Source organism: Protomyctophum parallelum (assembly GCF_964188405.1).
Source record: "Protomyctophum parallelum genome assembly, chromosome: 15".
NCBI classification, from domain to species: Eukaryota; Metazoa; Chordata; class Actinopteri; order Myctophiformes; family Myctophidae; genus Protomyctophum; species Protomyctophum parallelum.
In genome coordinates, this window is record NC_139710.1 from 7,552,697 (window position 1) to 7,568,423 (window position 15,727).

The 15,727-nt window shown below is 43.3% G+C and overlaps 1 protein-coding gene across 1 annotated transcript in view; it reads right to left on the reverse strand.

Annotated features, from left to right (window-relative positions):
* Positions 1-4,713: 4,713 nt before the first annotated feature.
* galnt9 (polypeptide N-acetylgalactosaminyltransferase 9) overlaps positions 4,714-15,727 on the reverse strand; it is a gene marked incomplete at its 5' end in the record, with an annotated part of 118,461 nt that continues 107,447 nt past the window's right edge. Inside the window, 3 exons of the mRNA XM_083784803.1 lie at positions 4,714-5,543; positions 6,143-6,310; positions 13,891-13,986. Coding sequence (XP_083640929.1) covers positions 5,397-5,543; positions 6,143-6,310; positions 13,891-13,986 — 411 coding nt within the window. The 3' untranslated portion in view covers positions 4,714-5,396. The remainder of the gene's footprint in view (positions 5,544-6,142; positions 6,311-13,890; positions 13,987-15,727) is intronic.

Below are 15,727 nucleotides of genomic sequence, written 5' to 3' on the forward strand. Positions count from 1 at the left end.
TCTCCATGGAGAATAACATGGGGTGATCTTAATATCGTCTACTATAAGCGTTGTGGTCCAAAAATAAACAAGCTGTCTCGGCGTTATTGTCAGGGAGGTGTCTCTGTGTCGTTTGCAACAGTCAGTCACTCATATATGATACAGTCTGCTTCTAGCGAAAATCTAACTAATTCAGCAGCAGTAACATTAGCGTTTTCTCTCAGTCAGTTGATTCTTCATATCCATATGAGTGAAGCGGCCGGGGTGACATGTTTATTTTTCAAACACAGTTGTTATATGAGGCGATCTAAAATCGCCTCAATGGGGATTTCAATGCAACTAAACAAATACATGAACCTGGGGACTGACGCCCTCTACTGAAAGTGACGTCAGACTTCGGTGCTCTATAGAGGGGCACAATGGCTTCTGTTTGATGCTCAGGTGCACAAAATGCTAATCCACACAGGCTTGCAAAATTGCGATATATGCACACATATGCTGTGGATGAACACATGTAACGAATACACATAGGCACGCATGCACTCACACACAAACCAGTAGGTATAAATGAAACCACAGTAGTAGTAGGTACTGTAGGCCTAGTATAGTAGGATTATTCTGTGTAGGGGAATTCTCGTATAGATAGATTAATCAATTAATCATTAAGTAAGATATTTCCATGGGATGCTCTTCGTTTAGAGGTCACAGAGATGATGCATTGTTCATATGTTAAATGATTAAAGGCAAAGGATAATGACGTTTATGTGGGCATGAGGCAATCTCTCAGCAGGGTAAAGCAGCTGGAAATCATAATATTATTAGAGTGGTCCCTTCCACAGCCAACATATTGACAAGGCTGAATTCCGGTACATTACGTGACACACAACAGATTGTAGCCAGGCCGTATTGAAATCAAAGCAATGTTGTCATTACAAAGACTGAAAACAAGGTGAAAAGGCAAGCGTGGCATCAGAAGCTGGCTTGAGCTCCATGAGATTCACACGAGCAAGAACTAAGTGAGTGCCAGTGCCGACTGCCGATTGGTGTAAAGAACAATACGCTCCTGCAGCCTGCAGGTGGATGGAATTGCAGCCTGCACCCGTCCCACAGCAGTCCAGGTACCCATTGTCAGTATAGGTATTGTCCAGCTTATTGAGTGATGGTTCGAGGCCTGTCTATGACGTAAGTCAGCTATGACATCGGTACTGTGAGGTCATCATGGTATCAGCACTGTGACGTCACGTCAAGCATGATGTCAGCACTCAGCTGTAACAATCAGCCTTTTCCACTGAAAGGATAATCATTGCTAAAGGATTAACTCTGTGGTATTTAGAAGCCACGCAATGATGTTGAGCAAACAGAATGGCAAGCAATATATACACAGTTTATCAACAGAAATCAACCACTACTCAAACCCATAGAGTATTAAAAGGATAGAGACTGAACTGGCGCGAAGCTCCGCCCCCTCCGCTATTCATGTCAGTGGAAGTTGCTCAGTGGCGTTTTGAAGCACCCGGAAGGCTGCCGGAAGTACCGTCTATTTCCGCATTTTTTCGCTGATTCAGCATTTAAATGCGGAAGTGCAGCTGGGCTTTAACATTGAGCGCTCGGTTGAAGTGCAGCTGGGCTTTAACATTGAGCGCTCGGTTGCACAGGGTTTCCTCGTCAAGAATCCACGGGTCCGCCTGCAGTCCTTCCTCTTACCACTAGGGCCCAGCGCTTCAACATTGGAGTGCCTAGCTGGCCCCAGCTTGCTCAAACCCCCTCCCAACCCAAATGAGTCCCAGCAACCCCTTAACCCCTTGTGACCCTTATTAGTGTCACAACATCATATATAAACAATAAACAAGTTCAAATAAACAAAAGAGCAGTCGTGCGACTCGCGTCGGTCCTCCTCTCCACGTGCACGCGCACTATAGTCTCTTAAAGTTCCTATAATCCACACAGCATGAAGAGTCCGCTCCCGACGGCGTAGCGAGCGTTCGGGGTACCCCTTATTATAATCCAACAAGGACAATGTTTGGAATGATCTCACCAGAAGAGACGTCTGTCAGTCTCGGGTGTGGTTCCAAACGACCGTGATCCAACGGCAGCAACGGGCTATAGCGTGTTCCTGTTCCCGCTGGCTCCATTAAGTCAAACGTCCTTTGTCTTGGCTGCAGATACTACACGTTAACACTTTAGTGCAGTTATTTAAACGGTAGGCCTATCTGGCGCCACGGAGCTCCCTCTCTGTCATGTTCACCCTGGTACCTGGATTTGTTTGTTCCCCCCCCCCTCTCCTGTGTCACTTCCTCTATTCACAAGTAAGACGCGCAAACGCGTGAAGCGAACGCAGCTTGTGTGTGTGTGGTTGTGTGTGCGTGTGTGTGTGTGTGTGTGTGTGTGTGTGTGTGTGTGTGTGTGCGCGTGTGCGTGTGCGTGTGTGTGTGTGTGTGTGTGTGTGTGTGCTACAGCTGCGCCCTGTGTGTGTGTGTGCTACAGCTGCGCCCTCTGGTGGCGGGCGGGTGGTGTAACAGTGGGACAGACACACACACAGACATTCAGCCCTTGCTGTCATAGTAAGTGGCTCACTGCGTTCGCAATAAAGTTGGGTTACCTCAATCATTCAATCAGACCCGTTACCTCTCATGTGAGCTAGGAATGTTCATATGGACTTAAAAGTCTGTTCACAGTTTTCCACATGCACACATATCACACGTAGGCCTATATATAAGGACATGCAGCAGCATAGATCAAGCCGATAAATACAATATCATTATGTGCATTTGTCACACACAGCACTGTGTCTCTTATGTCTATGTAAACATTAGTACAATGTAACCTGATGTGAGCCATTATGTCAAGCTCACACCACAGCATACTTTCCACAATCGAAAGGCATGGGTAAAATAAATCTAAGAAGTTAACCAGTTTCACGAGCTGAACATTTTGTTGTTCCTTGCTGACTGTAGTAAATCGGAAAGCATTGTGAAGGCGGGTTGTCCTGTGTGTGGTCTGGCACAATTAGACCATATAGAGCTCGGACTCTGTAGGAGTACAAGAGGAGGCTGTAAGAGCAACCGGCAACAAAAGGGGTGTAAATGTACGTCTGTTGGTACCAACTGGATTTCACAAAAGTAACAAAAGAAAGTGGATAGATTTTATGTAACACACATGGCTAAGGGTGCATGACGTGATTTTGTTATAGTAGACAAACATGTTTGTGACCCGCTCTACCAGAATCAATTTGATGTTACAAAACAAGGTAGGAGCAGCTCATGATGTTTAAACTATAACAGGCTACTGTATACAGTACGTCCTCCTCATAGGAATCCATGATTCTTCAGTGGATTAGCCTACTACAATGATGAAGCCACAAGCCTTTAACTCGTTAAAACTGGGAAAGCATCTGTCATTTTAGATTCAGTTGGATATTCAAAAATAGCATATACCTGACTGTACAGTAGGACTGCAGTATACAAGCTCACTTTTAGATCTGCAATTGTATGAAAAATCTAGAACATTTGTACAAACATTTTTAACTCAAATCTGGGGGTCCCTCCTGGAACAAAATACTTTGATATACTGGGTTAGCCAAATACATATAATGTTTGGAGTCCTTGACATGAAAAGGTTTTGAGCAGCACTGATATCATATAGCAACATATGTTTTTCAGAAAACTGGAAGACATTTGAAGAAATGGCCTCAGCCCACCCACACCTTGTTGCATGGCCTCTAAGGGAAGAGTGATGAAAAGCTTGCTTGCTGTTTACAGCCTTATTGTCTCCACCAGGCCGAAGGCATGGGGAGAGAGTATGTTTTGCACTCCGTCCGTCCGTTACCAGCTAATCTCTGGCACCGTGGGCCCGATCCATGCCAAACTTTGCACACACTCCCTGGATGCCAACGATGAACCTTTGCCCCACATTTTCCAGAACGACCAGGAGGCCGACTTTTGTAAAACACATTTTTACTCCTCCATATTTTGTCCAAAAATCCCGCAAATCGTTACACAGTATCTCTATAGTCATGTGATCAAGACAGATCTGTCTGATATTGCATACAGTGGCTTTCAAACTTTGCACGATTGGCCCAATTTGAACAAACGGCTTCAAATCATGAACGCAGTGTGCAATTTACGTTAAATCGAATAGGCGAAGGAATATATCCCACCCTTTTCACATTGGCCTGTCATAGCGCCACCAACAGGTGGATTTTTGCAAAACACATTTTTGGAACAAAATGCCTCAAATCATCCAATTGCCAGGAGACCACAACCTGACCTGCCCTGGTGGAGACCTGTGCCCCGAGGGGCACTTTTTCTACTTTTATTATGTTCTGCTAGAATACATTCTACTATATGTACACATGTTCTCATCCAAATTGGATGAGAACATATTTTTATTATGAAAGCCTAGATGGTGCTATATCAAAGAACTAAACATGTTGACACAGGGTTGTTTTTGTCTCCAAAAGAGTTTCTGTTTCATTGACAGAGATTTTTGGAAGAGTGAAAGAGAAACACAGGGCTTATCATCATAAAAACAGTTTTATTATCTTAATTGTCTTCAGGACAAATAGCAATTTTCTTTCTTTTTACAATATATTACTATCATTAGACTGTTTTATACATCATATTTCATATATTAATCACTTCTGAAATCATTTTGTACATGCTTGTTTGGGACTGAACATTCCCTGGTCAGATGAAAGCAGAGAGATGGAAGTAAAAAGGCACATGATTGCTCCCATTCGCAGTGAGCAATACAGTTTAAAAGAAACAAATAAAGAGCTGTGGTGGTTCTGTGTGAGTGCAGGCCAATCACGTCCTGTTCAGATCGTAAGCAGCCTCTTTGAAACCTATTAAGTCTCCAGTAAGGGCAGCAAAAAATGCCTAAAGTCATTTTTGAAATCCCAGGCTGAAGTAATTAAACGCCGATGCGGCAACTGATTGCAATATTATCTTTTTTTTATTTTTTTGCTCAGATACCTCAAAAAAGAAAAAAGAAAATCCTTCAATTTCTGCAACAAACAGTTTAATTGGTTTTACAGCAGAAAGACAATCTCCGTTTGGTAGAGTTCTCGTCGAACCACTTTTGGGTGGCTGCACTCGGGTGTCTTGTTTCCTCTTTCTGTACATAGTGTAGCTGCGGGCCTAAGAAATGCATTATGTTTCAAACAGTGCAGTATGGTATGGTCTCTGGAAGTGCACAGTAGAATTCAGAACATAATCATTCATCACAGTCTTCTTTAAAACTCTGTGCTTGAAATCTCTCTGCCCCGAAAGTGAGGGAGTCTCTGTGTGTCTGTGGTTTGAACTGAGTAGATGTGAGCTTCAAGCCAGAAACTATAGATCCTCAGTATCATCCAAAGTCTAACCATCCAAACCATGACTCAATCTGGAACTCTTTGTCAAAGTCTATTGGTATAGTTTTCAGTGTCTGGGGTGCTTGATCCAGTTTCGAATCATCCACTTCTGACCGGAGCACCTCTGGACCACCAACCGGAGGCCAAAGTTGGCATCTTTGGACATCTCTACTTCCAGGCACCGGCCAGTATCCCGGCTAATGATCGGACCATTCTGCAACAAAGCCAGAATCGTGATTAACATTTTACATTTCATCCATAGTGACTTATGATGGGCCCTTCTGTAGAATAACTTTCAACATCGTCCTTGATGATCACCAGCCATTATTGCCAAGACAATTCCCCTGGGCTCCCAGAATGAACATGCAAGAGAGAGAAGATTGCTGATGGTAAGATCGTTGCATTTACATAAGCACTTTAAGCAACAGCAGATGGATACAGTAAAATAAAACTGCCCTTATTCTCACCATAAACCTTGAATGCTCAGGCCTGCTTTTACAGCATAGTGGCTCTTATCATTCAATGAAGACAAATCAATGCATGTGCCATATCTCAATTCAGCCTCGTTTAAATTGGAATACCATTATTCTGATGGAAGCTGTGAAATATGTCATTGTGTGTGAAAACATTCTAATGCTGATCAGTATTCGAGAGAGATTTGCCTTCCTTCCCTCCTTCCTTCTACAACCACAGAAATAGTATAATATAAGGCAAGTCATTCAGTTTGGGCCTTTTCAAACACAAACTGGTACTGTAGCTGGTCACACTTATCAATGATTATTTATTATGCTTGTTTCTTATGCTTGTTTTTACCTGTGTGAAGTCCCAGAGTCTCTGGGAAACCCGTGAAACAGCATCACATTTTTTCAGGCTGGGCGTGCGCCCTCTGCCGTCATCAACTAGACATTTTGTGTCGGGCAGGAAGGTGGTCGACCCTAAGGGTCCTAGCTGAAGCAGTCCCTCGGTGGAGTAGCGGGCCAGCTGTGAAACACAGAAGTTAAATCGATAGCATGAAAACCCAAAAGAAATAAATGCACATGCATTTACCATTACATGAAAAGCATAGGAAATAAATATTATAAATAAATGTCCACATACTACGTGCTCTGCCCATGCTTTATTTAATTAACAAACAAGAACAATGTTTCGCCCCTTAAGGGCTTAATCAAGTTCGAACCTGATATCATAGTATATCATGTGGTGTATTTTAGGTTCAGCACCGTTTTCCAAGAATCGTGGAGAATGTGCATATCCTATCTTTTTTATATGGATGACTGACTTTCCATAACATGCATGCATGAGTGCACCACACACCACGGATACATAGACGTTACAGCAGTGGGCGGCCCGTTAGCCCTCCAAGATATGGGATTAAAAAAATCCTAAAAACAATAGAAACCATCTTAACTACAATCTAACAAAAACATATTTTTATGACATTTTAGACGACGGTCCAACAAAAACATTGTTTTATTACATTTTAGCTAGCCTGAGCTAACGTGTTAGGTTTCTGGTCTAGAGGGGCGTGTCGCGGCTGAGATTTGCGCACGCCCTGATTGGATCTCATCGATCTGTCCGTCACCCCCGGCCCCTCCTCTCCCCCCTAGTGCAGCGCTACGTCACATCATGTGGAGCGACGCCCACCCGGAAGGGTTGACTCCCACTTTTAGACCAGAGCGGCCAATGCGTTCCTCCAGGCTTTCAATTTTTGCACCAACAAAAATGAAAGCCTGGTACCGAGGCTACATTTTAGCTGACAAATAGGCCATACTCAAATTAATAAGGCTCAGCTTTATCAATTTTACATTTGCTGGTGTAAAAAGTATATTAACAATATTTAAGAACTTCCATTATGGTTGCTACTGTACTGAGCTAGAGTCACAACTTTCTGTATAGTTTAAAATTTAAAGCAATCCAGCGTTTTCATACCAGGACACTGGCTACAATAGTGCAGTCACAACAACAATAGCATGCTCAAAAATCCAATACTTCCTCCTTAAAAGGACACTTAATTAGCAAGCGGAATCTGCCGCGATTCAGTCCTAGGCAAATGAGGATAATAATGTTTGTGTATAATGGGGCCAAGAAAGGGGAAATGTGTGCAACTTTAGAGAGACAGCGAGTGCATTCTCCGGCAGCGGCAGCAGCCAAGGCACTGCCGCCAATTGCCGGCACGTGCCGTGGCTGCATGCCGCTGCCGGAGAATGCACTCACTCCTTCTGGAGTTGGAATCATATTATCCCTCGGTATAATTCAATGCACTGCCATGCCATTTTGCTGCTGACTTTTATCATATTACACTTTCTAGAATACAGTTGCAGGGAGGACAGCGTGTAAAAAAAAAAAGTGTATCGTTTATTAATGCTACAGACCCCCCCCCCCCCCCCCCCTCCCAACTAAAACTTGATCCCTCACCGTTTAATCCTGTACATGAAAGGCTATGTGTATCTATTACGTAAGGATACAGTACAGATAACATCTATTATTCATAGCAGTGATCCTCTCTGAAAAATGAGATGCCAAAGATAGGGAATGGAGGTGGTGGTGGTGATGGGGACGCATGTGTGTGTGTGTGCGCACGCGCGCGCGCGCGCACACACACACACACACACACACACACACACAAATCTACTGTACACATAAGCAAACAGACTTGCTAAAAGACAAGCATTCATATGCATGCACAGACACACATACTGCACACACTCACACAATAATCCATAAAAGCCAAAGGCTGGTATCTGTATAATGCAGGGTATTTGAAGGATCAGGATCAATGTACTGTAACTGAATAGCTCTAGACCCAGACTGCTGGTAAACAGAAATACTGTATATACATGTGTCGGAGCTCAATGAAATGGAACAACAGAGTATTTCAATCAACTGTAAACATGCTTTCGATTCTCAAATGGTTTGATGGGGAGGAAAGGAAAGGAAATACGAGATGGCAAATTAGCTTTTTACAGGTTTCACATTCTCCTCAATGTGGGCCCTGTTCCCAGCTGTCTACACAGTCAAATCCTCTGCGTTCATTTAGGGTCCATTTGTACACCCTCCGTTAAATTAACACTTTACAGTGTACAGAATCACGATGCAAACAAAGCGTTTGGAGCTTTGAGACATAATTCTATACTGTAACATTAGGCCTTACACTCAAATCAAATCCATCAATTTGAGCATGTAAGAAAACCTCTCTGCAATCTGCTGTCACTATATTCTGTGTAAGTGTGACAATTAGTGTTATTATGTGTGCCTCCTTTGTTTTGCATAAGGCACAGAAACCAAACAAGCTTTCAGTGGTCTGTGTGGGTACAATGAGAAAAGAACATAGAGGCTTTTAAGCACAGTTCTGCCCTTAAGAAACTAAAACATCAATTACACACTGAGCGGGCATTCAGGGCCCTTGTTTTTGTAATGATTTTGGCCTTGATGAAGGTCAAGAGAGATTTTTTTTTTTTTAAACTGATTTAATTGAATGAATGCACTACAACAGCCTTGTCCTGTGGTTTTAGAGCTCTACACAGTCTTCCCTAGTGAAAGTTCACAATGACATCCTTCTCTCTGTCGACTCTGGCTCTTGTTCCATTTCAATCATCCTTGATCAGCAGTAGTAGAGTAAGGTCACATTCCCACCTAATACTTCGGTAGACTCGATGCGAATGGGCGGAATAGTTGGGATTCTTGCATATTTAATTTGCTGCGGTTTGCCTTCACACTGTCATCCGCAGCAATTGGAAACGCAGCAGGGGGAACCTTTATCAATGTGTTCCATTCATAAACTAGCCTACACAGTGAAATCTATGGTGATCAAATTATACTCATAACATGTGTCGTGCCGTCTTGGACTGGACCCCCCCCCCCCCCCCTCTCTCTCTCACTATACGCGCGCAGCCACGCACTGTTCTTTTGGGCATGGAGGCACAGCGCTGAGCGCACTGATATAACAGACAGCAGCGCAAAATATTTACAAGTTTATCGAGATGAAAGTCCCTACTCCCCAGTCCCCACACAGTGACAGCACTCCATGTTTACGGCACGCACAGACAGACAGAATAGTGTAGGCTATAATACACTGCAGTGTTTTTATGTGTTTTCTTAAGCAATTGATTAATGTACTCGTCCTCATTTCGATCAGGGCTTCAGTCTCCTCATTCGACCACGTCTATCCACGGTAACGGGACATCTTTGCGCTGCGTAAAATATGCCTTCTCCGTCTCCAACTGTGTTCAGCGCCACATTGTTTGCTTAATTTCCTTTATTTACTGCGGATTGCATTCACACCTGCACCGAATCATAATCAAGTGCGATTGGAAGCGAAGCGAAACCCCTGTTTTGAGTAGAATGCGGTTCTTTGATACGCATTAGGATTCAAATGAGCCTTCACACCTGCCAAACGAAGTGCACTTTCTGAAAATGCGCAGCAGGATTCGTTTTAATCGCAGCAAAGCTCTCTGGTATGAATGTCACCTTAGTGTAAGTGCCGAAGCAGTCGACTATTACACCAATTCTCTAAGCATATAAACCTGGTTTCAATACCAGGCAACGTCACATGGGATCCCAACCACAAGAATCTCAATGGCCGCCTTAAACTGATTTGGGCCTTTTGGGGCTAGATATAGTATGTGTAAGCAGATTTATGTGGTGTATACTGGGGCCGGATACAGGGAAATCACCCTTATATAATCCCCTACTATGACCTGTTCACGGTTCAGTCCGGGAGCCTCTTTACATGCTAATATGTAGAAAATGGGACTATAACAAATAATTAACACGAGGAAATGACTCTACCAAGCCAATTAACCTGTTCCTTCTGCAGAGCCATTAGACGCTCCATTGCCTTCCTGGCATCGTAAAAAAGTTTCAGAGACACTTTCTGGGGGTCAACTTAATCACAAGTTTCCTAATTACCTTGTTAATGGAGCGGTAACTTGATGGTGTATTGTATGTGATGCAGCGTGTTGTGCATTGGGCTGGAATATGCTCAAGGTATACTCCCTCCTAGGTGTTAAGTACCCACAGCTGTGCACTACAAATAGCCTGTTATGCCACAGTCACATTTCACAGTGACAGGAATCAAGGTGAACAAACACAGTGGAATTTTGCACAGTGGAAAACAGTCACTGTTGCTTTATGAATAACTCTCGTCTCTTTATTGTCTCTGCAATGCCGAAAGTGTGGCAGAGAGACTACGGTTTTGTCCCTGTCCATCTGTCCTTGTGTGTGTTTTTCTTCAAGTTTAAGGTGAATCCACTCTCCTTTATTTAAAGCAAACTGGTAGGATGCAGTAGTACAGCTGGCGCATCCTGTCTTTCTGGATGTGAGTGTTTTTGAACTACCGCAGAATGATTTGTAAAGAGAGCCCTTTGCCCTGGCAGTAATCTCTCTGTCTCTGTCTCTGTCTCTTTCTCCCCAGGGCCTTGCTCCACCATGAGCCGATGGCACGGCATTGTGTTACTCTATAGATTATGGCATTTATGCCTTAAGTCGGCCTTGTTTAATACTATTTTGTCAGAGTGTGTGGTGCGACCTACTGTATGTGAGTGTCCAACCATCAGAAATTACACATTCACCATAAGCAACTTAAGAGGCCCCAGAGCGTAAGAGTTGCTAAAGGGAAGTTCAGTGTTGCTACACATGGTAATAAACACCATACATAGCTGAGAGTCCTGCCGGTAAGAGAGTACAAATGTTTATTTATATGTGCTTGCTTGTGAGAGTACTATATGCTTGGTTGTGAGAGTACTGTATGTTTGAGCTATTTTGTGTAGCGCATTAGGCTTCAGGACAAAGGCGATACATTCACCATGATTTTAGATTTCTACTCAAGCTCCCACACCGACAAAGAGAAAGCTTAATTCGTCAGAAGCACAATAAAGATTCATTCCATACAATTACTGCTTTTCATGCACAGAAAGGGATGCCGCCAGGAATGCAAAATTGGCTGGGTCTCAACCAAATTGAATTTGGTCCGTGCAGGTAATGTCACTCGTCTTTGTAATTTAATATTACAATGGAATAAAGTTCATCTTGGTTTGGCTTTTTTGTTCTCCACTGCAGAAGGCACAGTGTTAAGAGTCGGTGCAGCTTTACATAAGGTTAGCAGGTGGACAGTTGATTTATACTGTGATTACAATAAATATGTCACTCACAATCCTAAAAAGAGGACGAGAAGAATCTGCCATGGTGACATTTGCATGCTGCCTATGGCAAGTTATTTTGCACACTAAAATATCCACAAATAAATGTACACGCCCCTCCCTTGCCATATTTTCCACCCACACATGAACATATCCCCTTTGCTCTGGTGTGCACAGCTTAGCACCAATACTTTTTAGGGTTCCACTGCGAAGCAGGAAAACTAGCTGGCATTGCTATTATTGTCTCCACCAGGCCGAAGACATGGGGAGAGAGTATGTTTTTCACTCCGTCCGTGTGTCCGTCTGTCCGTCCGTCCATCTGTGTACAGCTAATCTCCGGCACTGTTAACTTGGCCGATGCCAAACTTTGCACACACACTCCCTAGATGCCAGAACCTCTGCCCCAATTTTTCCAGAATGTTACAGTGCCACCAGGAGGCCGAATTTTGTAAAACACATTTTTTGATATTACTCCTCCATATTTTGTCCAAAAATCCCGCAAATCGTTACACAGTATCTCTATAGTCATGTGTTCAAGACGAATCTGTCCGATATTTCATATTCCATCCTGATTGGCTAACATAATATGAACATTTGCAGGATTGGCCCGTTTTGAACAAAAAGCCTCAAATGATGAACACAGCATGCAATTTACGTGAAATCTTTCACAGATGTTCCTACTAGGCGAAGGAATATATCCCACCCTTTTCACATTGGCCTGTCACAGCGCCACCGGTGAATTTTTGCAAAACACATTTTTGGAACAAAATGCCTCAAATCATCCAATTGCCATCCAAGGCGTAAGAAGAAATGGCACCCTTTTCACATTGGCCTATTATAGCGCCACCAGGAGGCCACAACCTGACCTGCCCTGGTGGAGTCCTGTGCCCCGAGCGGCACTTTTTCTAGTTCTTATTATTATTATTGTTGTTGTGAATCTCCTGTATTCTATCCAGTAACTCATCCAAACATTGATAACATTATTTTGTCATTTTGGCACAACGACGAATGATGTTAATCGTGATTAATTATTCTAATCTCAATTAATCATATATTTGCATAAAGCAAGCATATATTTACACTTAATAAAGGTATAAGAGACAAAATATCGCTGATACTTCGTCCGGATGTGCACCTGGACATATCAAACAATAATCTACAGTATCATGTATTTATTGATTCCTTGTCATTCAGTGGAACCTGGTCCATTGCAGCCATGCAGCTATATTTTATACATAGTTTCTTCATCCAAGTATTGCCATGCTTTTTGTTCTTCATGCTTAATGTAAATCGCTCTGGATTAAGAACATCTGCTAAATGCCTAAATTGTAAATTGCAAGGAAGTCTTACTAGACCTACTGTACTGTAAGCATATACATACTATCAATCAGCACTGCCCCGCTTCACATTCGTTACGATCAGCTGCCCAGCGTCGGCAGCATGCAACCACTGTCCTCTCTGTTGGCCACTGTGCAACATCCACAGGGGCAATATGAATGTAAGTGCAGCACTCAAATGCCCCTGTGAGGCACATCGTAGTTGCTGAGGGAGGGCAGAGCATTATTCAATCTAATTTACTCCAGGGAGGTCCTGTAGATTTCTCCTCTTCTTATTTTTCTACTGGGGATTTGAAACTGGCAATCTTCCATTCTCTCTAGATCACTACCTGAACCTTCAGGCTACAACTACAACCTATTGGACATGGTCTAATGAACCTTCCAAGGTGCTCTGAGCAGCGGAGTAGATTAACACACAACAAAAAACTAATGAGACCAGGGAGCAAGAATAATGAATTACCACAACTCAACAGCTCAACAGCATTTCTACTACCAAGAATCCAAAACGTAATTGCATGTGCAGATTTATGCCACTTTTTCACTGCATGATGATACCGGCTCAGATCGAATGTACTCAACTATGCTACCCTTTTTAGTTTTTCCATCCAGCAAAGGTTACCTAGAGCTTCCAATTGAACTAAGGTACGTGATACCAAAAGGTGACGCGAAAACACTGCAGACTACTGATTGGTCAGAGGGAATTTAATTTCATCTTTAATCATCATCACTAGCAGCATTGATGGCATTGCATCACGATCGTCTAGCTACAGTAAGTAAATTGGGGGGGGGGGGTATGACAACATGGATGCACTTCACTGTGTACTGTACTTCCTAATATAATCGAATCTAAGCAGGCTGGACATTGTATAAAGCCTGGAGGGCTTTTCATTTGAAATGAAACTCCGTAGCATACATTTGAATATGGTTTTGGGCGGTCCTGCATAATGACTAATCATTCAAAATAATCATTTTAGGGACAACAATTTGCACATAATACATAATAGTAACATTCTCTTTCTTTCTTGTCTATTCATTATACTGTCAAAGCAGAGAATGCCTCTGCATAATCTTTAAAGTTTCAAAGTACCTGCGAGGACATGCCGTGGCAGGGGTATAAGATGGCTCTGTCGTCCTCTTCGGAGCCCTGGTCCAGACAGTATCCACTGGCCTTGCTGTTTCTGACCTGAAACACACCAGACAGACAGATAGGAAGATAAACACCTCTCGTTGTTTAGTATTATCCGTCTCGTGTCTACACTACAGGATTTGATGCAGCTTGTTTCCCAGTTACTACGCACTACGCACAGTTGATGGTCAGTGTCCGTGCGCGCCAGCCATCAAGCACACCGTCATCAGGAGGATTAAAGTGTGTTATGCAAGTGTACCCGGGTGCGCTGTTGAATCTCGGGCAATGTGAATCATGGCCATCGGGGACCAGGCAACCGTATTCGGAAACGGTTCCAATGAAACGGATTCAGTCCGTCTCAGTGTGAATCCCCTATTAGACTATGAGAGAGGCCAGAACCATCTCTGCAGTGGCCAGATCCCCATTCTATCTATCCCTCTTTGTTTCTCCCTCTCCTCCAGGCCCAGATGGTGGCAGCGTGGCACAGCGGCAGTGCAGCGGAACAAGAGAGAGCACGGGGCCACGCTTTCAGATGTCTCTGCGGTGTGATTTGAATACATATGACTTCATTTCCAGGTTGTGAGTGCCATCTATCATGCAAGGCTTGTCAGAGAGAGGGTGTTCCGTGCGGCCGGGGCCGGTCAGTGCTGGAGGAAAGTAAAGAGCCACAGCTGTGTGGTGGCGGCTGACAGATGAGCCTCACGGCTCTTCAGGCTGCTGCAGCCACTGCTCCTCTGCCAAGCCGACAACAAAGGCAAATGGTTTGTCGCACACTTGTCAGGATGGGACAGTTTGAAACGGTGCCACCGCAATAGGCACCACCGGGGTTAACAAGAGTGCAAGATGGGTGGATTGGGGGAGGGGGGCTGAAGAAGAGATTCTATATTTTTTATCATTTCTCAACATTTGCTACTTTCTTCTCCCACCATCGTGCAAAGAAATCACACAGCTGAGCTCTAATGAACCTATAGTATAGTCGGCAAGGAAAACGAATCCATTTAACTTATTTATACATTTATCTTTAAAGAAACTGCACCTACTGTAATTGTGAGTATGCCCACATTGTGTCAAGTTGCTGTGAGGCAGTCACATCATGTCATGACTCTACAGCAACAGGATACTTTTAAGTTGCAAGCTGACTGGAGTGAATATATGAATATATGCGCACGCACGTGCACGCGCACACACACACACACACACACACACACACACACACACACACACACACACACACACACACACACACACACACACACACACACACACACACACACACACACACACACACACAGTTCAGCGCTGCATGAGAACACTGCACAACATCCCCTCTGTTCAAATAAATGGTTGTAATACATAGCAAGGCAGATATCTGCTGCTGCTTTTTTTTCTTCCACAAACAGCCTTCGAATAATTCAGTAAAAGTCTGGTATGGAAAACATTTAAATAATACAAAAATAAGATGTGTCTCATGAATTAATAAGCTCTCTGAGTCTGCAGCTAATTTTACTCAGCTGTGGAATCAAATTAACTGCATATGCATGTGTACACACGGGTGCTCTTTAAATCACGATTCCCCATTTTGAATTAACCATCACAAACCACAAACCATTACAGCATAAATCTGCATGACTGCGTTCTGTAATTAAAAAATTAAATCATACCTTATTTATTTTCTTTTATTTGATGTAAAGTTATCTTGGGAGGAAATAAGTTAACAATGCAGTTACATCTGGCACCGGTCCTCTGAGAAGCATCTCTCTGTGCAAAGCTGGGTTCATAAGCCTGCAATTCCTATTCA